We start from the raw sequence: 25793 nt of genomic DNA, 5'->3' as shown, positions 1-25793 counted from the left end.
AAGGCCTTCTGTAAGACCTTCCTAGACCTTTTTTTGGATCCAGTACTCATGCTCGCTTGCCTTCTCAGGAAGGCCTTATGGAAGGCCTACCTGCTCCCTTCTTTTTGTTGCTACAAACGTAGTACAAGCAGAAAATACCGTTAAAAACTCACATTCCAAAGACAAAACTACAACTACAAAAAAATGCAAAAAGTGAAGAGAAAAAAAGAAGTAAACTTAAAATAGTTTTGCTTTAATTTTTGGACAAAACGGTTGTGAGAATTTTTTACTTGGTCATTATTGGATTTTATTATAAAAAAATTAAAATAAATAAGATATCGTTTAGGCCGGGTAAGTTATTAAATTTTAAACATAGTTTAGGCTTAATCAAAGATACAATTTATTTAACAAAATTTATTTACAAAAGGCCTGAAAACAAGCCTGTGAAGAAGGCCTGCTACCAGGCCGTTTGAAGAAGGCCTTCTATCAGGCCTGTTAAAGAAGGCCTTGGCTGGCTAGGACATCGTGTGTAAAAATGTATGAGTATGGAATGGGTCAATAAACAGAAGGCCTGCTTACTACTTCTTTTCGCCGCTGGGATGTCTTAGAAATGCTTAATTTTTCCTTTCCATATAAATCTTATTATGTACCTATGCAAGCTTAGTTAATATAACCTCTACTGTTTTCTTGTGTATAGCTAAAAATCATCTAAATGATGTTATTGCTTTGATATCACCTACATAGGATGATAATATCTTCCAATTGTTTGTAGGGATAATAACAAAAAAACATTTAAAGAAAAGTACGTACACATTTCTACAAATACTCATTCAAATGTACATGGACTTACACATATATACACACACATATATGCATATTTACGTAAGTGTATTTGTATGGAGGAAAGTGTAGATCGAGCAAAAATAACAACATGCATATAATTGCATTGTGTTCTTATTCCAAGGACATGTGCTATTGTTTTTGTTGTTGAATAAACATTATTTCTGTATGTCAGTGTCATCACTAGCATCATCTTCAATTACGAGAGAAGTGGCTGTGGAAACAGCAGTGGCAGCAATATTACAAGCGAAATAAAACAAAATATAACAAATTTAAACATACGGACACACACAACAAATGCAAAAAAACATCAAAAACGAAATAACAAAAACCACAACAGAAATAACACATAAAGGATATTATTGTCCGTATCCTGGCTACGCTAAAAATGAATTTATTCTTAGCCACTCTATGTGTGATTTTAATGCAAATGTCTGAACTTGTAAGTAAAATATTAATTGTATTTTATTTTCACATAGTACATATTTTCATAAACCATGCATGTACATTAGGTATATAACTAATTTTGGCGAAATTTTTGGCATACCACCACGTGATGACCAATGTTGTATTAGTAATGAAAATAATTTTTTTAGGTCATTTGGAATCAAAAACATCACGCACCAAAACCAATTTCTAAAATAAACCAATTTTTTTTTTTCTATGAAAAATTATATAAATAATTTCACATTTTTTTTTGGAAGTGTGAGGGATACTTCCATTATTTAAAAATTATCTTTTGAAGGATGTTATTTAAAATAAAATATATTGTCTTTCAAAATAATTGAAAAAATATAATGAAAAACTTTATTGCGTTTGGTGCGTGAACATTTTTAACAACCGCGAAAAAATAATACGGTGGTTTTTCATATTTTTTAATGCTGTATTCGACTATGCCAATTTGCATATTTGCAAAAAATGTTAAAAGTTATACCCTTAATGTATTTGTTTACGTTTTATTATTATTATTTATTTGCTTAGGCCTAACAATAAGTATTAAAATCTTAGTTATAACTAAACTCAAAGCTAATTGCTCTGGCAACCACCTTGGTGGACGATTTTATTTGCGAAACCTTGATAGCGTTTGGCTCTGTGCGAGAAGCCTTGAAGGCTGGTTCCGATGGCTTTGTAGTTTCATAATGTAATTTTCACACTTCCTTAACTAATGGTACTTGTAAGTCCCTGTGGATGTTCTCGTTTCTTATGTACCATGGTGCACCCGTCATAGTCCTTGTGGTTTGTTTGAATAGCTTTTTCTTTTACTTTTTTTAATTCATTTATTAACAGTTACAATTGGTACATATGTATATGTACATATAAAATATTAGTGTCCTAGAATTACAAATATTTATATTTATAAGTATGATTAACAATGTCCATAATGTTAACTATCATAACACCTACCTTTTTTACAGATATCTTTTTAGAGTTTGATAACTCTACCATTTTTAGTTACATTTCTATTAATACAGTAGACGCTCGCTAATTAGAACTGCTTTGTTTTTGAGGCAATTCTAATTTCTGAATTATTCTAATTTCTGGACGTTTTTTTCGAATAAAAAATAAAAAATTGAGTAAATTTACTTCCAAAAACTAAAATTAATTTTTTTTAATTCAATTTTATTTGATAAAAACAAGAAAACAAAACGTAACAATTCAGTCCAATACATTAAATGTATTTTTATAAATTAAATTAAAAAAACATAACATTTCAGTCCAAAAAACTAAAATATTTTACATATGTATGTATTAAAAAAAAAATTAATTAATAAAAAAGTTATTGGAGGGATAGCTTGCACAATGGCCAAATTTAAACCTAATCTTTGTTTGACATATAATCAGTTATATTTGTTAGTATTTTTGGTTTCATCGAATCCGAAATATCATTACGGAGAGCCAAAAGATTGCTTATGTGCTTAGTGGAAAACAATTCACTGTTATTGCACCATTTTATTAAATTATTTAGGCTTTCTGGCTGTAGTATTAGAGACAACTGGTGAGACTTCAACAACATCGTCTTCGCTGCTATCTGAAGACCCACCATCGCTTCTGAGAACATATACATATCCGTCATCAAACATATCTTCATTCCATCTGTCGATGTCTTCTATACCGATGCAATCGTTTGGAGCTATTTTTTCTAATTCTTGCGCATTGGCACGTCATCGTCGCTGTAGTATTGGTTAGAGTCCCAATTGGACAACTTTGACCAAGATTTCTTCATAACATATCGATATCGATGAATAAAAGGAGTGACTGAAGCAACATCACTGGAAAGAATTTCGCCACAAATTTTTAAAAAACTATGCCGTGTCGTTTCTTAAATTTGGTAAACCATCCATCACTTGCACGGAATGCATTTTCATCTTTATCGGGATATTCCTCCCTAAATATTTGTGAAGCTTTCTGTTTAAGTATGCGCCCAGTCAGTGTACACTTTTTTTCTCGTTGATTTAAAAATCATTCATACAGACGACTTTCCATTGTAGGATATTCAGCGCTGTGCAAAGATTTATTGCTTGCCTTCTGATATGTGTTGGAAACAGTATTTAATATTGATGTTCTATGTGATTTGATGTAGCTGATTGAAGATGTTGTCACATTAAAATCTAGGGCTAACCGGTTCCCTTGAACGCCTTTGACAAGTTTTTCTGATATTTTGACTTTAGTTTCCAATGGTAAAGTGTTTTTTTTTTACGTTTATTTGACATTTCTAATGATACACTTTCACTTTTTAATAGAGACTGTCAAAATATGTACACGCGTATCAAATTTCGCAAATAAACTAGCCACAAATATACATAAATGCGACAAAAAAAACAACAAATAGGGAGAAAACATATATATTATGGGGATTCCCCTTTTTAATTTTACTATGTTCAAACAGAATATAAATAAATTGGAGATTTCTTGTGTTCAAATAACAAAAAAAAACGCTCTGAAATTAGAATTTTAAATTAGAATTTCAGAGCGTTTAATGTATTGCAAACACTGATTCTAATTTCTGGACGTTCGAATTACTGAAAGCTCTAATTTGTGAGCGTCTACTGTATTTGAATTCACATGATTTTCCTTATCATCTTACGTAACATTTGTACGCATATAGAGTGGAATAGATTTTGCAAAAATAAGAGTATCTGAAAAATAATTTGGTCTTTATGTTCCATTCATAAAAAGTTCTTTCGAAACATTGCTGTCCAATATATCAAGCGAAATAAGGGTATATCGTACGTGACATAAAACGGAAGTCACTTTGAGGTACATGTAGAAATATGCAAAAATTTTCGAATCGTGAGAGGCGTTATGTTTTCCTTTAATTTCTTTCACTAAACGAAATACTTTTCCTTTACAATCCGTCATATATAAATAAAAAAATCTTTGGATGATTTTATAATAAATAAAATTTAATATCGTACGTGACATACCGTACGTGACAGATTTGTCTCTTATAATAAAACAATATATATTTTGTAAATATATATAGACAAAAATTAAAAAATAAATAGAAAATATACATTCGGTTTCAATAAACCATTTTATAATAGCAAATTAACAATCAGAGTCAAATTCATTTCATACTATATGCTAATTGGGAGCTTAGTTCTCACCGCAAATATGGTCAGATTAAACTATTATTTTTGCCAATAAAATGTTGTAATAAGCTCTAAATACTTACACTCCTATTCAAATCTTCTTGAAAAAAAGTTTGAAGGGTTTTTGGGTTTTCAGTCGTGGTAGTCATTCTCGTGGAATTGCCCATATGTAAATCATTATTAACATTTTGGATAACGTTTTTACTTAAATTTGGATTTAATATTTTAATTTACAGCATTATTCAAAATTCCATTATTAGTCTCTAAACCTTTTCTAATAGGTCGAAACTCAATACATTTTATCTTACAAGTTGTTCTCAGTTGTAGTAATGCAGTATAATGACCGGAAGAGTTGTCTCTACATTTATATAATATTTTCTTGACCATCTGTATCTAACGTTCTGACAGACCATTTGACCTACGCAAATAAGGACTAAGGAGGTAACTAATATGCACTGCATATTCACCAATAAATACAAAAATCTCCAGAATTAAATAGAGGATACACAAACTGCTTCTGATTTAGGTTTAGTTATGGCCTGGTTACTATTATAGCCTAAACTCAAGACATAAATTTCAGCAATTTTGAATATAATGCCTCATCCTTTGGATTAGACTTTTGGTATTTTCTACAAATGGCGTATTCTGTTTGACAGGGGGCCCTTGAAAACGTGTCTGCTATATTAAGATATTTACCAGGCAAAATTACATTTATTCATAATCAAATTTTATACCATTCACCATGAGTAGCAAGGGTATACTATATAAGTTTGTCATTCCGTTTGTAAAATCGACATTTTTCATTTGCGACCCTACAAAGTATATATATTCTGGATCGTTATAGATAGCGAAGTCGATATAGACATGTCCGTCTATCTGTCTGTATGTTTAAAAAATCGGGACAAACTTAACAATGGGACAAAATCGAGAAAAATATTTTTTAACCCAAACTTTTTTTCATCAAAGAAATTTTTTTGTCATAAATTCTTTTTCCAAAATTTTTTTTAAAAATTAAAAAAAAAATTTTTAAAAAAACTTTTTCAAAAAAAATTAAAAAACAATTTCGAAAAAATAAATTTCAAATTTGTTTACCTAATAATATTTGAAAGTATAATTTGGTGAAGGTTATATAAGATTCAGCATAGCCAAATATAGCTCCCTTACTTGTTAATAAACACGAGAATTTCACGAGAATTTCTATAAATATATTCACGGAAATTCCCGTAAAAAATTTCCTGATTAGGAACCCAAGATTCGCTCCACTGTGCACGGTTATATTATAGAAATAAATACCAATCGTTTTAAAACTACAATTTATTATACCATGAATGTTACTGTATTTCATTTACTTTTATGTATATGCCTAATTCACCAACAAACGGTACCATAAGTATAAAGAAAACTTATCTTTATATAGGAAAATCGAAATACCATATACACTGGACCGATTTCGTGCAAACCATCTACAGACCATCCAACATCAACGTACCCTGAAATTTTAGTTGAAATCGGTCGACTCGTTTCCGCAGTTAGTGGTGACATCCAAGTGTACAGTGTATAGATTGAAATTGTAAAAGAAAAATGTTTTTGCTCATTTACTCAGTGTAGGCTATTATATGTTTTTAATATGATATACACTAGGGTGGGTCAAACATTTTTTTCTAAAATTTCTTAATGGCTCAGCGATACAAATGTGCTAAATGGTGTAGCTAATATGTATCTAAAATTTGATTGTATTGTTTTAAGTTGTACTGCCTCCGGATTAATAATACTTTTTATGCGAAATTATATTGCCTACTGATACCAATATAAAATTTTACCATTCAAATCCGGATTCTTACTGTTACATTTCATCAGAACACTTATTTACATTTTGTTTAATCGAGTTTTCTACATATTTCGATAGATTAGAGGATAATCTATCGATTGAAAGATAAGATAGGTAGAGATACACAACACTGATTTAGTGCAATATGGTAATTTAAATGAAAAATAATATAAAATTTTTCATACAAAACGATCTGATGAAATTTTATAAGTGGACGAGTCATAGCCCTAAATATTAGAGGGAAACTAAAAAAAGGAAAGTGATTGAAATATGGGAGAAATGGTCTATACCTTCAGTATCTGTTAAACGAATGAGGGTTATGCTACGAATATATCATTTAAAATGTAAAAATCTTTTTAAGTATCACCCGAAAATTGAAGACTTTGTTTGATATTTCGGCATGTAAGTGCATAGATTTTCTTAAATGTACTTGCATTAAATAAAAAAAATACCTGCATGAGAACGAATTTTGATAACGTACCAGAGAACGGTTACACAAATGACGATAAGAAGCCAGATATATTGAGCAGTGCATCTGAACTTAAATATGATCAGTCGGATTGTGAAGAAACAGAACAATTACAATTTCGAACATTTAACACTTTTTCTTGGATACGGGTATAATTTGTATGTTGTATATTGTGTAACATTTGTATGTTGAATATGAATGAACTGCCATTCAGACACCTGTTTCAACATTTGATGATGGTAAATCAAGACCACAGACATTTTAAGGAGAAATAGGAAAATAACTTGAAACTTTGAAATACAGTTACCTAGAATTAACTTGCATATCATGCTCTATTGTAACCCATAAAAAACTAATACACACATCCTCAAAAGTGAATAAACACCAGTGATTTTTTTTGATTTTTTTAAGATCATGAAAATCATTACAGTCCGACTTACATTTTTTTTAGAACCGAATCTATTATTCAGCGAAATCTCCAACAAACCGAAACTTTTAAATTTTAACCGATGGATTGATTTTTGGATTTTTTGTGGTGTTTACTCACTTTTGAGGCTGTGTGTATAAAATTAGACAATCTGAATAACAGTTCGAAAGTTATTATCAATTGGAATGTCCGTAAATACCAAACTAAAACAAATTAAAATTCTAACGGTAACAATCATCATTGGAAATAAAGTAGTTGGGTTCCAATATTCCATATTTTTAATCGTACACTTGTCTGATGTAAGTAAATACAACTGTTTTATGTTTTTAATATTCTAGGTAGCAGCTCGATTTTGTGAAGGTGGTCACATATGTTCCTTACCAAGAGAGTGTTGTACACAAGGATGCTGCCCACCTTATCAAAGTGGACCACGACAGTTGCCACCTCCGTCTGAACATGTGTTAAACCTATTTTTTATAAGTCATTGGTTTTTTTGGTAAGTTGGAATGTTAATAATAAATCTATATCTTTTTGTACTAGGGTTCTCAATATCGGATCGGTATATTGTGGTTCCAAGTCAAAATCTAGGTGTACAAAATTATAAAAATCGGTATCTTCAGAATTTCGAACGAAGTTTTTTCGGAAGCTGACAATACAAATGGGTTTTTCAATTGGACATTTCGTTTTCTCGAAAGAAGCGCCAGAAGTTCAAAAAATTTTGAATCATATTTTTGTTAATTTTTTTTAATATTTTACTGCTTTACTAAACTACATATAACTAAATTGTTTTACCATATAGAAATTCATACTTCAAAACATAGATAAACATTGATATAGGCTTTTATTAAGTTATGAGCCTCTCCATTTTCCTGTTATAGTCCTTTAAACTTGGGTCTCAAATATACTGATATTTTTTTTTTCTAAGAATATTATATAGCTTGCCAAAAAAAAGACCGTCGAAGCCCGTCCAATGCCTATATACATCATTTAAAGAAATGTCTTTGTAAAAAAATTGTAGCCGCCAGCACCCGCCGATTTTTATGGAATGGAATTTTTAGAAATATTTTTTTTTTTATTGATTTTTATATATCTAGACCGTACTGTAACTTGAAATATAGTAAATACAGATATTTTTAAAATTTTTTTAATTTTTTTATTAATGATTTTTATATATCTAGACCCTACTGTAACTTGAAAAAAGTTTATATTGATCTTGTAAACATTTTGTATGGAATCGGAGACACCAATTCTATATAAAAAGAGCGCCAAATAATTTTGTCCACCTAGATTGTGATATTTACAGTGCGGTATTTTGCAATCGTTATTTGTAATTTAAAATACCAAAATTTCCATGTTCATAAGTTTTTTTTATGAACATGGTTTTAATGTATTTGGTACAGGAAATCAAGGCACACGTCTTCAGAAATTTTTAGCTTTCTATTTTTAAAAATAACGACTTTATTGAAGAAAGAAAAAACATATTTGTAACCACAGCACTTTAAATTTTATTATGTTTTTGTCTCTCCTGTAAAATTTAGAAAAGTTTTGATTGGCACTTTTGCATTTTAGGTGACGTTATTCAGTTATATTTCAACTATTTGTGTTTTTTATCTATCCCCCGTATTCATAAAAAATTTTTAAATTTAAACAATGTTTTAAAGCAAAATTTCCATACAAATATTCATTTTAAAATGTTTAAAGTGATAATATTATTTAATACATTATCGCCTTGATACATTTAATTTTTATTGCTAAACATTACAAAAGGCGCATTAATAAATTTAGAAACCATCATGGCGCATATTCATAAACGATCACCAAGTGTTAACTTGTTAAGTACCTATTTTAGTTATTCACAATTGGTTACTTTGAGCACAATTATTTAGCACTTAATCATGGGTAAAGTTGTAACTAAATGCCAACTAACTAATACATTAAAAAAAACAGCTGACTGATTTCATTTTAATACATCTACACAAAAAGAAAAAAATCTAGAGATGTGTTTTTTTTGTCAACAACATTCTATTGAAAAATTTAATTTTACATGCCCTTATTTTAATTGATTTACATACAAACTATAACTATACATTTTGTATGTACTTTTTAGAGAATAAAAATAGTTTTTTAATAGCTTTTTAATTAATTACAGTATATATCGATCAACATATTATCGACATTTTGTTTTCTCTACATGTCAAAGCAGTAACTAAGCTAATTATGAATTGTGATCTACAACTATCTATAGATATGAACTATTTTTTAGTTTCTGTTTTACTAGTTCCGACTTTAGTTATGATTTCTGAATATGCGCCTATGTGTTTTTAATACACACACTTTATAATATAGAAGAATGCACACTTTATAATATAGAAGTTGATGTTAATTCTAGCAGAGCCTATAACAAACTCACTAACTACTGCAACCGCAGTCACTATTTATACACAGTGCCATTGTCATTCAAGTAGCCTCGATTGTTCTTAACGGACAAAATTAGAATATTCGAATTCTAGAGCTTTCAATGTTAATGTTAGCAGCTTAAACATTTAGTGTTGCCATACTTAAGGCCCAACTATAATATGCACACACTAGCTTAAGTCAACTTAAGCAACTGTGCGAATACATATAAAACGTATGCGACAAACTATAATGTACTTAAGAGAGTTTCGTCAAATTTAATTTGCTTAAGCAAAGTGCGAAGCTGGTCGCACATTCCGTACGGAATCAGCTTTTTGTTTATTTTATACAAAGAAAATAAAGAAATAAATGAAAAGGAAGAAAAAAATTAATTTATATTGAAAAAATAATAAGAAATACGTATTTGTTTAATTGCATGTTGCACATAAAAGTGCAAATGGGACTAAATTGTTTTGAATGCACGTAAGTACATTATGGCCACCTAAAAGTTTCTTCAGATTCCCTTAAGCATTTGACAGACTTTTCGTTCGGTTTTGACATTACCTTAAGCTAGCTTATGCATATTATAGTTGGGCCTTTACAAACAATGCCAATAACTGCATGTTATCAACATTGTTGAAAGTAGAAGCTTCTACTGATGGACATGTTTATAAACATGATGAATGTTGCAAGCAGCCGCTACAGACCGTTAAATTCAAATTAATAATGTAATTTCTTAAAAAAAAATTTTAAAGATAAATTAATCTTTTTAATAGGATAATTTTATGGACAAAATAAAAACAACTATTACTTTTACTCAATTTCAAGATTTTAATTGTGGGTTATACCAAAGAACTAAGTTATATCCATCCAGGGGTATTTTTAAGGTTAGGTTTAATGAACATAAACCTAACATATTACACCGTCCGACAAAAAGAGAAAAAATTCGTTAGACACGAACCGGATGACATACGTCTGAAACTATAAATTTAATGGAGAAAAATTGTGTTTTCAGTTTTTCATTTCGGTATCCTGTGTCCTTTTTTAAGGACTTCAAAGTTTCAAAGAATTACATTTTTAAAAAAATATTTAAAAATACTCCTGCTATTCCAACAATGATAAATTGTATGTCAAAAGAACAAGAAGAGTTGTAAAATATTTTGTATTATCTTTATTTTATCCTGTAAGGATCAAAAGATGTCAAAAATGTCCTTTAAAATGTTTATCCTTTAAGATTGCCAATAAATTCCTTTTAAAAAAATAGTGCGTTAAAGACCCAAATATTCTATACTAAATGTCAAAATTTCATCCTTTATATATATAAAGGTCAAATTAAAATATAAAAACAAAATTATTAGTACACAAAAAAGTTTTATTAAGAAAAGTGCATGTTTATAAACTACACCACCATAGTGGGGGAGGTATAATGGGTTAGGGCTGTTGTTTGCAACATACAAAAATATTGTCCCAACACCCACCTTAAAGTATACCAATCTGCTCAGGATCACTTTCTGAGTCGACTAAGCGATGTCCGTCCATCCATGTAAACCTTGTAATCAAACTACAGGTCACAGGTTTAAAGATAATTCGACAAAATTTGGCACAAACCTTTATATTGCCCCAACGACAAAGGCTATTGAATTTGGTTAGAATCAGCCCATTATTTACCATAGCCACCATACAATTGGCCTATATGTTAAGTTAATAGTTAAGCTCTCATAAATATCTTAATTATAAACATATCAAACCAAATTCAGCACAATTAAGTTTTATGTAAGCCGACCAAATTTCGTGACGATCGGTCAACAATATTCCATAGCTCCCATATAAGCAACATTCTCGAAAATGTCATTAATATACATAAATCTCTGAAATATGTCAGTATCCAAACAAAATTCAACACAAATATGTTTCATATATTCGCAATTCATCCCACCAAATTTTGTGACGAGTGATCTATAATTAGTCATAGCTCCCATATAAGGCCCACTACCGAAAATGTGTGTATTCAAATAAGATTCACCACAAATAAGTTTCATATCAAAAGAAAACTCTTTATAATCATATAACCGGTGTAGGGTGTCATAAGGTAGGGCTTGCCCGACTATACCATTTTACTTGTTTATTAAAAAGTCTTCTTCGTTGCTTTTAACAACGGATTTTGTTATATTTTTTTCGAATGAAATATTAAAATAAAAAATCAAATAATTCAAATTTAAAATATTTTTTAACACTTAAAGGTATTTATAGATGGCAATACTGAGTATTAACACTTTTCAAAATTAAAATATTATTGAAAGCATTCGGTATGTGAAGAAATCGTTTCGAAAAAAACATTTATTGTTTACATGATACTATTACAAATATTTTATTTCTTTGTTGGTTGATATTTTTCTGCAAACTTAATTTTTATTTTATATTTTCTTGACATTTTTTGTTTGTTTTATTTGTATATATAAATACAGTGTGCGAAATTAAAATAGTCGCATTTAATATTTCGATGTATTATTAAATACGAAAGAACTTTATTTAATTATTTTGCCAAATTAATAACATTATTCAATCTTAAATTAGTATATATGTTTAAAAAAATAACGATAAATTAAAATATAATAGAAAAACAAAGTAAAATGTATGCGAAATTTTAAATAGACGCAATTAAGAAAATATAAAAAATATTAATTTCATTTAGAGTAAAAAATAAATTAATAACTGATTAATATTTAGTAATTCCTCCTCTATTTTGTATAACACCAAATATACGACTGGGCATTGATTCCACTAGATTTTTTAATATTCTGAGCTCAATATTTAGCCAGGATTGGAGAATTGCCGTTTTAAGCTCACTCACTGTGTTGTATTGCTTCCCGTTGCAGTAAACTTCTCTCGACATAATTCCCCAAAGATTTTCTATCGGATTCAAGTCCGGGCTTCTAGCTGGCCAGTCTAGAATTGGGATTGAAGCCGATGAAAAGAACGCTTTTGAGACTTTTGAGACGTGGATGCTAGCGTTATCTTGCTGAAATGTCATGTTTTTATCCAAATTATCTTCTAGATAATTTACTAAAACATCTTCCAACATTTCCACTGTCCATGACATGGTATATTTGGCAAATTCCAATCTTCGAGATTTATGAGAACATAATAACGGTGGGATTTTGGCTGATTTTTTCCATTTAATGTTAGAATCGGTTGATAAAATTTGTTGAACTCGACGTTTTCCTACAGGTAAGCCCAATTTCACTACAATTTGGGAGGCATAAAGCTTATTTTTAGTGGACTCCTGTTTAAGTTGACCTATTTGGCGTTTGGTTAGCTTTGTGTTTCTCTTATTTCTCTTAGCTAAAGTTTTATTTTTTGTATTTTTTTGCAAACACGTACGAACTAGATGCTCCGATCTTCCAATTCTTCTACCTATTTCTCTTTTCGAATAGCCTTCTTCATTTAAAACTCTTATTAAAGTTCGCTCCTCTTGTGTAACGTGTTTTCCTCTACCTATTGCGTCTAAGAATTCTCAATATGGACTGATACTGATACTCAATGATGCAAACACGAAAAAGCACATGGGTTTTTACTAAAAATCTGAATTTTGTAACGGTAAATATTAAGTAAAAGTAATTGTGCCTATTTAAATTTCACTCTTTATTTTTTATTTTTTTGAGTAAAAGTCCCATTATTATTTTATCGAGAGGAAATTACAGCAACAATTTATATAAAAAAATTTCCTGGTTACCAAGTATTGGGAAATATTAGTAAATTGGAAACATGGGAAACCAACTACTTAAAAATATTCTTAAATCTGTTATTGCGACTATTAAAATTTCGTCCACTGTACATACCGATACATATGAAAATAAATAGTTTTTGAATTGTTTTAAACAAATTTTGAATACCGACCGTAAATCAAAAAAATCATTCGTATTTTTTTAAAATCTAATACAAATTTTGTTTAGACGATGAAATTATATTATGATACCTGAGTTTTTGACAAATATTAATACTCAGTATTGCCGTCTATAAATACCTTAAGTAGTTAAGATAGAAGGATGAAATTTTGGCATGTGCTATTCAATATTTGGATCTTTAACTCACTATTTTTTAAAAAAAAAAATTATTGGAAATCTAAAAGGATATTCAAGGATAAAAATTTGAAAGGTCATTTTTGACATCTTTTGATACTTACAGGATAAAATAAAAATAATACGAAATATTCTACAACTCTTCTTGATATTGAGTGTCGTACGGTGTTATATAAAATATGATGGAATTATTGCTGTGGAATACACTTTAATACATTGGATGTCAATCATTCCCACATTAGTTACTAGTATGTGCGTATGCATGCATGATAAATGTCCCTTGTGTACCTAAACATATGTATGTATATATCGTATGTTGCAAATTCACGTACCAATTTTATGTGAATATTTTGAATTTAGTTTGCGAACACATTCAACCAAGACCAGACCATCACAACTTGAACTTGAGCATTTTATTTATCTAAGAAATGGGATTTTTTGTTGAACATCTAAAGTTCGCAAGAGAACAGTATTTATTTTAATTACATACTTGAGTTCCATTCGAAATTTGGTATATATTAATTGTTTTTGTGTTTATTCCATTACAGGTGTGTTGTGGTAGCAATAATTTTAGCAATCCTATGTGCCTATTCGCTGTGGAAAAAGAGACGCACGCTGTGTGGCTGGGGATTCAACGAACATCATGTACAATCGGAAGGCGATTCGGCAGGTTCGTGTTATGCCCCACCACAATACAGTCGTTGCAATTCATTTCATCATCCACCGCCTCCATATACCGAGGTAAGTTTTAAAGAATCATACTGCTGATGTTGGAAGCAAGATGAATAATGTTAATTTTATATTTTAGGTTACATCGAAACCGGACTTGTACCCATTGGTGTTCACGTGTAATAGTGATAATGGTAAAAACGGTTCCAGTTACCTTATGGTGCAATATTTTCGTAATTATATAGTGCGCCCTGCTGGATCTTTGTCAGCGGCAAGTACGGTAGATTCACTTAGTTCTAGTTTTATATGCAACATCAACGAAGCAAATACTCTGGTACCACCGCCGTATTCAAGGGCGGCTAGCCCTGAAATAGGTTTCAGTCCACACTTTCAGCAACAGTACATGATGCCGCGCTCGGCATCGCAGCTGGTATGTCAAAATGTTAATGGCGGCGTTCTAATGGCTAGTGGCACAAGCGGGAATGGTAACGGCCAGTTTGAGTTGAATAGCGGTTCAAACGGAAATCCGCAATACAACTACAATAATGGACGAAATGTGAATTATGGCCCAGTCAGTAGTCAAAGTAATTCATCTGCTATGGGCCGGTTTAATGGTGTGGGAAGTACAGGGAACGAAAGGATGACCCATTATAATGATAATTTTAGGGAATTTGAAAACGATGTTACCTATGATATTGTTGGAAGTGGCAGTGGTGGTGTTGGTGATACAGAAGAGCGCACAAATGGCGATCATGACGATGCAAATGTGATAAATATTAGTAATAGTAGCACTGATTTACGTACGTTACCCAATAGCAGTGGCTTTGTACAGTCCCAAAGTGATCAACAGTTTCGTTATATAACGAACAGCAACAGCAGCATTAGTGATATTTTTGCCAACAATAGCTGCGCTGCGGGAATTGGTGGGAATGGGAGCAGCAGGCAACAGCAACGCTCAGAAGATTCGTCTCTGGCCGGGTCAATTTCTGGTGCAGGTGCCGTCGTTCATCCCCAAGTTGGTGGTACACCAGTAATCTACAGTAACGGCTGCATCAAACCTAATCCTCTGCATCGTGTTAGCACTAATCCTACGCATTTTCATGTAGATTCGTCTACTAGAGAACCGGTTTTTTATCAATCGAACAATTCTTTAGGCGGTATTTCCGTAACAGTTCCTAGTGGAATCGAATTCGATTCAACAATGGTTCGCAATGACAACGAAATTCGAGACTTGCAATTCTTACGACGCAGCCTAGAAACTTGCTGTCAGCTACTGCAGCAACAGCAAAAAATTCCCTCAGGGAGCTTTGCGGTCGGAGATTCACCATTGCGCATGAATGATTTGACAAAAAAATACATTGACGATGGACTCTTGCGTAGTTATGTAACATCGGGTACCTGTTCAGGCGTTAGCAGTTTAGCTAATGTGGGAACACCAAGTTCCCCGCCACAGGCCACTAGTCCTACCGGAGAGGTTAAAGAAATACTCGACCAGATTCGTCAGCTGCAAGAAGGTGTTAGCAAATACGAAGAGGATTTAGTTTTTCGAACATCGACTAGACCTATACTCCATCATACAATGTCTTCACCATCGCCCGCAGCCAATAAATCCAATTCACTGGCCTTAGAATCGGGAGGGAAACTTCAACGTATAGCCACCATGCCTGAACAGCAAACAATGCCGGAAGCATCAAAACCCAGCCGTACGGCTACTTCCACTGTTAACAACTCGCTCGCAAACTCTGTACAATCGATACCATCAGCAACGTCATCAGCTGTTGTAGCTGCTCAAGCAGCCAAAATGACGAATAGCAAATCGTTGCTCAGCAGTAATAGTGCTGGCAATGGCAGTGGTTTTTCGTTTACCTCATCCTCGAAACGACCATCTACCCTACAACACAGCAAAAAACGCTTTTACACATCCAAGCCACCCAACAAAGCTTTGTATATTCCTATGACAGCCACAAATCAGTTGTCATCAGGCAGTCGTTGTACCATTCTCAAGAGTCCTGTAACTAGTGTTGTGAATTCGAATTTCTTTATTAATCGTGCCAGCCGCCCCAGAAAAGGTTGGATCTCAAGATCAGCACCTACAACTCCTGCTACACCATTACCACCCAGCTACATGGGTGACGACAGTCCGCTGCTAAACGAACACGATGAAGATCCGGAGGGCGAACAAAATGCCGAAATGGATAATTAGACACTTAGATAAATTTTAACAATTTGCACACCCTTTCCATACACAAGTACGCACAAAACTAAAATGGGCCTCGATGTGCAAATTAACAATCTTAGATTCCAGAATTGTGGTTATAAAATTACATTACAACAAGCATGAAAAGACAATTTATTTACATATACACATACATACATACATACATACATACATACATACATACATAAAATATTTATTAATTTATTAAGTTGAGGTACATATTTCATTTAGTATTTTATTCTAAAATATAGAATCATAATGCTTCCCTTCTTCCCAGACACATTAACAATAAAAAAATCCACAATTAAATATATTTGCGGTATTCGCGATTTGGCCAAATAAAAGAGCATTGGTCTGGTTTTTGTAAAGTGAACATAAAATTCGTTTCGAATATTTGTATTCAAAACATACAAAATAATAATTGAAAAACATAAAAATAACGTATGTACACATTTTGAACTGCAATTCCTTTTCTCCATATTAACCAGGTCATGAAATCTACATCAAGAATATCGCTATTAATAATGCTCAAATAATATTTATAAATGTATAATTTTTCTTCTATTAATAGAGCTTAAGTTTAAAAAGTTGCCGGATTACTTGAATACAATAAAATGCTAAAATATTTTACTTGCCCACGTATAAGTTGCCAAAGTTATGAAATAAAAATTATTTTCGATCTTTTTGCATATAATTTTGTTATCTATTTTCTGAATATCTCCAACATTGACAATGTTTATTAAAAACTATTTTAGCAAAATTAGCATTGGTATGTTTTGAAAAATTTATTTGAAAAACAAGTAAGAGAGCTATATTCGGCTGTGCCGAATCTTATATACTCTTCACCAGATTATACTTCAAAATACAAATTTTAAATATTTTTAAACAAATTTTTTTTCCAAGTAGTTTTTTTCATTTTTTGGAAAAAAAAATTTCGAATTGTTATTTTAATTTTTGTTTTTAAATTTAAAATTTTTTTTTTTGGTGAAAAAAAAATCGGGTTAAAACATATTTTTCCGATTTTGACTCATTGACCAACTTAATATGGTTTTATATACGTCATTGCAAAGGTCTTTGAAATATCTATCATTATATATCCATATTGTCTATATTAATGACTTAGTAATCCTGATATAGGTCAAAAATAGGTAATAAAACCGAGGTTGTCCTGGTTTTTTCCTCATATCTCAGCCATTTGTGGACCGATTTTGCTGATTTTAAATAGCAAACTTCTGACAGAATTATTGAAGATTTGGATCCCGAAGATATCTGGGTTATTCAGAAAATTGATTTCAACAGACAGACGGACATGGCTTAATCGACTCCGCTATCTATAAGGATCCAGAATATATATACTTTATAGGTTCGGAAATGAAAAATGTAGAAATTACAAACGGAATGTTTTGACATTTCGCAAACGTTTGCAAAATGTACAAAACAAATCAAAATTTTTATATTGTATTGTACATGAGCAAAAACAAAACAAAAACTTTTCAAGTGACAAAGAGAGAAAAAAACAAACTTATATATACCCTTCTCACGAAGGTGAAGGGTATAAAAACGATTAGCTTTTCACTCATCTGCATTATTTAATTTACCGTTACAATCAGGGTTTCGATATTCAGCTCTAGCAACATATTTCTTACATTTGACTATGCAATAAATATGAAATTATCTCATTTCATCACAATCAGCTAATATAAATATTCATACTGTTCGTTCGTATTACTATTAAAATTGCAATGCTAGTCTGCAATTTTTAGTAGCAAACACAATACATTGCATATCCACCATAATATATGTTCGTGCTTTAGTAGCACACACAGTTTTTTTTGTCGTGCTAATATTGCACTCCATTCGTTTTATTTTGTTGTGCTGGCAAACTTTTCTAGCAAAAATACACACTTCTGTAGTCGTGCTATAGCACAATTGAAATTTCTGCAATTGATGCTATCAGTTGCTGTTCTTGATAAGTGCATAACAACATATCAGTAAACACACACAATGTACAGTTGGGCAGAATCAAAATCAGGCATTTCTAAACGGCTGATCTGATCAGGATAAAACTTGACGCGGGCGTAGCCAAGGAGTATTCGAGTTTAAATTATTGAAATGGGCCCTACAAATGCCCCAGGGGCGGCGCTATGGGGGCTCAGAATAGGGTACCTTCGACATGCAAAATTTTTAACACGTCCCATTTTTTTGTTTCCCATTCAATTTCAAATAGTTTTGTATGTTTAGAAAGCGCTCGCCTATATCTTGAAAAAATATGCTTGCGTGTGCTATTTATTTCTTATACTTTTCGAGTTATAGGCATTTCAAAATTGAAATTGTAAAATTTTGCCATACCTTGGTCCGATTTTTTAAAAATATAGGTCGTACTTTTGTACCGAACGGGCTCGATTTTTTTTTGTTAGTTAGACAACTAAATTATCAGTAATATACAAAATATTTCAGAGTAATATCGATTATAGATCCAAAAATAAACGATTTTCAATTTAAGAATTCAAAAAATAGATTTTTGCTGTTTTTTTGGATGAAAAGGTGACTTAACTCTTTTTTATTAAAAAAAAACTTTCTTTAAGAACATATAACAATGTTATGTTTTTCTGTAAGGTAGCTTTACAGAGAACATTTCGGTATAAAAAACATGTCCTATTTTTTGCACATGTTGCCCTTTCGTCCTGCGGAATTTGACCTATTTTTTGATAAAAATTTCAACTTTGGGCCACATGTTCTAAAATCCCAAAGTTGGGATCCAAAAACGGAAAGCAGCTTTAGAAACCTTGATCTGTTCCCTATTTATCCCCAAAGTATTTTCCCAGCCCCGAAGGAAATGTAGACCCTATGGTTAAAATTGTAAAAAATACCATTTTCGGGATTTTCGCTTAAATTTTTAGCGTGGGATTCCTTTTGACCTTTTGAAAAGTTTTTTTACACTTTGTAATTTGGAATGACAAATTTAAAAAACGTTGAAAATTTCATTGAGTTTTGCTAATAAATAAAGATTTTATTACATATTACATATTTATTGAGTTTCTAAAACTAAAATTTTTATCAAAATTTTAATAGGATTGCAAATACATATTAGGAACAATTTGATCCACATTTATTCCGTTTTTTTTTTTTTGTTTAGATATTTTAATTTTTGGTCTTACAAAAAAAATTCAAGTCAATATCTCAGTTAGATTCAAAAATATTTACACTAATGAATAATCGTTATTTCGTATTACATACTTGACAATAAAATAACTAGCAGCATCCAAATAGCCAAAAAACAAGAAATATCAATGCAACCATAGCAGAGCAACCAAAGAAATGTAAATTGCTGCCAGAGAAAATTGCTAGCACAACAAAACAAAAACGAATGCTGACGCGCAATATTAGTTCGGCAAAAAAGTGTGTATGCTGCTATAGCACGAACATATATTTTGGTTGTTGTGCTACAATAACGAGTTGACAACTGGTTGTATCTGCTACTAGAAATTGCAAACTAACATCGCAATTTGTATAGTAATATATGAATAGTAACAGCAAATTTATATTAGCAGAGTTATACAAAATTATAATAGTAACTATATTTTTAGTATGCAGATTGATAAAAATGTATATTTACTGCAATTGACGGCTAATATAGTAGCAATTGTAAACCCTGGTTACAATCGTACATTTGAGTACAAAACAGATAGAGAAACGTATTTTTTATTCGTTTTGTTTTTTTTTTTTGTACTGTGTTCTCTATTATAATGAGTAAATCAATTACCAAACGTTTGTTAAACGTTTTTTATCAGAATGTTTCAATATTGTTCTTACTCTTTTCTTTTCTAGCTGCGTACGTTTATATTAATGTACAGTTTGCGCTCATGAGCAAAAACAATACAAAACAAAATGGGACAATCATTCTCATTGTTTACGTTTGGTTTTTGTTTTGCTCACTGCAAAGAACAAAACAAAACGATATCAAACGTTTCGATTTGTTTATTTCCGTACTCTGATAATAATGTATGTGTTAGGGTATTTTTTTTGTGTGTATTACGATGAGTGCGCGTCGGATTATGTTTCACACAAATCGGATATGTTAACCTCTCCCTCATTGGCTCTGTGCAGAGTGGTAAATTCCGGCCAAAAATGTATTTTTTTTTTGTTTTTTTAATTTTTATAAAATGTTGATGGTAAATTTTTCAAACAGTTCAGCATATACAGTATCATTATTATTTTTGCTATAAAGTAACTACATACAGGAAAATCGCGGTATAACGAACGATATGTTGTCAGGCCCATTCGTTAAATTGAAAAATTCATTATATCGAGATGTTTTTTTTTAATTTTGGACAACTTTTTCTATATTGGAATTTGGTTGGATGAGCGGTGTGACATTAGGAGGCATGAATGTCGTCAAAATTTGTATATCTATAGTAGTTTTTACTAATTCTTCTTCTGGAGGATGTCTTGGTGCATTATCCACCATTAATAAAGACTTCATTCTAAGGGATTTCGATTCGGAAAATGAAAATTAAACTCAGGGACAAACATTTTAAAAAAACAGATTTTGAAGATTCTAGATTCCACTTAATTTGTGTAAAGATAATTTACAGGAAACACTTAGTCACGATAAAATGTTTGTTTTTATTTTCTTCAAAATATATGTTGAGAATTTTGTTATTCCATATTTCATTCATTCATCAAAATTTTTAGTTTTTCTTTCAATGAAATTCTTCTACGGTTTCCCATATTTAATTCACGTGAATTATAGCCTGATTCACAATATCGAATGAAAGATTTCGTTCGCATTCTAAGCGAAAGAAAACTGATTTTGGATTCCCTAACTTCATATTTAAGTGAACGAATCAGTTTTCTTTCGCTTAGAATACAAACGAAATCTTTCTTTCAATATTGTGAAAACAAGCAATTAAAACCACTATAGAAAAAATGACAGCACCTATTATTAACCATTGAAAATGGTACTGTAACGACTAATTTTCTTATTTTTACATTCTTTGCTACTTTTGTTTTTTATACTTTCTGTTCGTTATATTGAGCGTACAATTTTCGAAATATTCGCTATATAAGGTTGTCAATGTAAAAAATTTGGTCGTTTGTTTGATTTTGTTTGTTTTTTCTCATCATTCGTTATATCGAGCATACAATTTTTGAAACGTTCGTTATATAAGGTGGTCAATGTTACGAACTCGACCGTGCGTTAAATCGGATTTTCGTTAAAGTGAGATTCGTTATACCGGGATTTGCCTGTATATGGTTATTTATAGTGCTGTATAGTCAAAGGTTTTTTCTTGTCATTTTAATATTAGAAAAATGTGATTTTTTTTTATTTTTGAATCGAAGTAGCCTGTGCTTTTTTCTTTAAAGTTTTTTTTTTTGCAAATTAGCACATGGTTTTATAAAACAGTTAGCAGTTAAACATTCCACGTGGTTATTACTTAGTTTTTGTGTGTTCTTTTTATATAAACGTGAAGTGATTAGGAACTAGTGTTAAACCTATAAAAACTAAATTAAAAAAAGTTTGAAAGGCCAGAACAAATTAAAAGAGGCCATTAGAGGTTAAGTGTAAATTACGTCTAATATTCTAAAGTATCAAGAGTAAGTTCTAAGTAAATTTCAGCTGCAATTATCTGCCATTCCAATAACCAGAACGATTTCAGTCCCTTCATATTTTACACATTTTTTTGCATTTTTTGGTCAATTTCAAAAATAACAAATAAGAGTGCTATATTCGGCTATGCCGAATCTTATATACCCTTCACCTTTGTTGTGGATGCATTATTATTTTTTATAATTAGTATATATGTATGTACATTGCCCACTTTCAGCGTACAGCATCCTAAATTTATCAAGAACACAAAAAACAACAACAATGAAAAATAAAAACAAAATACGCAAAGCATGTACATCCAAGCATACGTTTTGTTGCTTTTTTGTCAAAAAAACCAACACACAACCAAACAAACGTTTAGTTGTATAAAAAACAACAACAACGCCAAAAGATTTTTTTTTGTTAGTTAGACAACTAAATTATCAGTAATATACAAAATATTTCAGAGTAATATCGATTATAGATCCAAAAATAAACGATTTTCAATTTAAGAATTCAAAAAATAGATTTTTGCTGTTTTTTTGGATGAAAAGGTGACTTAACTCTTTTTTATTAAAAAAAAACTTTCTTTAAGAACATATAACAATGTTATGTTTTTCTGTAAGGTAGCTTTACAGAGAACATTTCGGTATAAAAAACATGTCCTATTTTTTGCACATGTTGCCCTTTCGTCCTGCGGAATTTGACCTATTTTTTGATAAAAATTTCAACTTTGGGCCACATGTTCTAAAATCCCAAAGTTGGGATCCAAAAACGGAAAGCAGCTTTAGAAACCTTGATCTGTTCCCTATTTATCCCCAAAGTATTTTCCCAGCCCCGAAGGAAATGTAGACCCTATGGTTAAAATTGTAAAAAATACCATTTTCGGGATTTTCGCTTAAATTTTTAGCGTGGGATTCCTTTTGACCTTTTGAAAAGTTTTTTTACACTTTGTAATTTGGAATGACAAATTTAAAAAACGTTGAAAATTTCATTGAGTTTTGCTAATAAATAAAGATTTTATTACATATTACATATTTATTGAGTTTCTAAAACTAAAATTTTTATCAAAATTTTAATAGGATTGCAAATACATATTAGGAACAATTTGATCCACATTTATTCCGTTTTTTTTTTTTGTTTAGATATTTTAATTTTTGGTCTTACAAAAAAAATTCAAGTCAATATCTCAGTTAGATTCAAAAATATTTACACTAATGAATAATCGTTATTTCGTATTACATACTTGACAATAAAATAACTAGCAGCATCCAAATAGCCAAAAAACAAGAAATATCAATGCAACCATAGCAGAGCAACCAAAGAAATGTAAATTGCTGCCAGAGAAAATTGCTAGCACAACAAAACAAAAACGAATGCTGACGCGCAATATTAGTTCGGCAAAAAAGTGTGTATGCTGCTATAGCACGAACATATATTTTGGTTGTTGTGCTACAATAACGAGTTGACAACTGGTTGTATCTGCTACTAGAAATTGCAAACTAACATCGCAATTTGTATAGTAATATATGAATAGTAACAGCAAATTTATATTAGCAGAGTTATACAAAATTATAATAGTAACTATATTTTTAGTATGCAGATTGATAAAAATGTATATTTACTGCAATTGACGGCTAATATAGTAGCAATTGTAAACCCTGGTTACAATCGTACATTTGAGTACAAAACAGATAGAGAAACGTATTTTTTATTCGTTTTGTTTTTTTTTTTTGTACTGTGTTCTCTATTATAATGAGTAAATCAATTACCAAACGTTTGTTAAACGTTTTTTATCAGAATGTTTCAATATTGTTCTTACTCTTTTCTTTTCTAGCTGCGTACGTTTATATTAATGTACAGTTTGCGCTCATGAGCAAAAACAATACAAAACAAAATGGGACAATCATTCTCATTGTTTACGTTTGGTTTTTGTTTTGCTCACTGCAAAGAACAAAACAAAACGATATCAAACGTTTCGATTTGTTTATTTCCGTACTCTGATAATAATGTATGTGTTAGGGTATTTTTTTTGTGTGTATTACGATGAGTGCGCGTCGGATTATGTTTCACACAAATCGGATATGTTAACCTCTCCCTCATTGGCTCTGTGCAGAGTGGTAAATTCCGGCCAAAAATGTATTTTTTTTTTGTTTTTTTAATTTTTATAAAATGTTGATGGTAAATTTTTCAAACAGTTCAGCATATACAGTATCATTATTATTTTTGCTATAAAGTAACTACATACAGGAAAATCGCGGTATAACGAACGATATGTTGTCAGGCCCATTCGTTAAATTGAAAAATTCATTATATCGAGATGTTTTTTTTTAATTTTGGACAACTTTTTCTATATTGGAATTTGGTTGGATGAGCGGTGTGACATTAGGAGGCATGAATGTCGTCAAAATTTGTATATCTATAGTAGTTTTTACTAATTCTTCTTCTGGAGGATGTCTTGGTGCATTATCCACCATTAATAAAGACTTCATTCTAAGGGATTTCGATTCGGAAAATGAAAATTAAACTCAGGGACAAACATTTTAAAAAAACAGATTTTGAAGATTCTAGATTCCACTTAATTTGTGTAAAGATAATTTACAGGAAACACTTAGTCACGATAAAATGTTTGTTTTTATTTTCTTCAAAATATATGTTGAGAATTTTGTTATTCCATATTTCATTCATTCATCAAAATTTTTAGTTTTTCTTTCAATGAAATTCTTCTACGGTTTCCCATATTTAATTCACGTGAATTATAGCCTGATTCACAATATCGAATGAAAGATTTCGTTCGCATTCTAAGCGAAAGAAAACTGATTTTGGATTCCCTAACTTCATATTTAAGTGAACGAATCAGTTTTCTTTCGCTTAGAATACAAACGAAATCTTTCTTTCAATATTGTGAAAACAAGCAATTAAAACCACTATAGAAAAAATGACAGCACCTATTATTAACCATTGAAAATGGTACTGTAACGACTAATTTTCTTATTTTTACATTCTTTGCTACTTTTGTTTTTTATACTTTCTGTTCGTTATATTGAGCGTACAATTTTCGAAATATTCGCTATATAAGGTTGTCAATGTAAAAAATTTGGTCGTTTGTTTGATTTTGTTTGTTTTTTCTCATCATTCGTTATATCGAGCATACAATTTTTGAAACGTTCGTTATATAAGGTGGTCAATGTTACGAACTCGACCGTGCGTTAAATCGGATTTTCGTTAAAGTGAGATTCGTTATACCGGGATTTGCCTGTATATGGTTATTTATAGTGCTGTATAGTCAAAGGTTTTTTCTTGTCATTTTAATATTAGAAAAATGTGATTTTTTTTTATTTTTGAATCGAAGTAGCCTGTGCTTTTTTCTTTAAAGTTTTTTTTTTTGCAAATTAGCACATGGTTTTATAAAACAGTTAGCAGTTAAACATTCCACGTGGTTATTACTTAGTTTTTGTGTGTTCTTTTTATATAAACGTGAAGTGATTAGGAACTAGTGTTAAACCTATAAAAACTAAATTAAAAAAAGTTTGAAAGGCCAGAACAAATTAAAAGAGGCCATTAGAGGTTAAGTGTAAATTACGTCTAATATTCTAAAGTATCAAGAGTAAGTTCTAAGTAAATTTCAGCTGCAATTATCTGCCATTCCAATAACCAGAACGATTTCAGTCCCTTCATATTTTACACATTTTTTTGCATTTTTTGGT

At 30.7% G+C, this 25793-nt stretch overlaps 1 protein-coding gene across 1 annotated transcript; it reads left to right on the top strand.

Moving 5' to 3' along the window:
• Nucleotides 1-1140: 1140 nt before the first annotated feature.
• Nucleotides 1141-16598, top strand: LOC135957312 (uncharacterized). Its single transcript, XM_065508038.1, has 4 exons — nt 1141-1261; nt 7475-7632; nt 14158-14350; nt 14418-16598. The coding sequence occupies exons 1-4, from the start codon at nt 1208-1210 to the stop codon at nt 16479-16481; spliced, it is 2469 nt and encodes an 822-aa protein (XP_065364110.1). The 5' UTR covers nt 1141-1207; the 3' UTR covers nt 16482-16598.
• Nucleotides 16599-25793: the final 9195 nt, after the last annotated feature.

The sequence above is a fragment of the Calliphora vicina genome, chromosome 4, assembly GCF_958450345.1.
Source record: "Calliphora vicina chromosome 4, idCalVici1.1, whole genome shotgun sequence".
Lineage (NCBI taxonomy): Eukaryota > Metazoa > Arthropoda > Insecta > Diptera > Calliphoridae > Calliphora > Calliphora vicina.
Note: the sequence above shows the minus strand (reverse complement) of the source record. Positions and strands in the feature narration are given on the sequence as shown.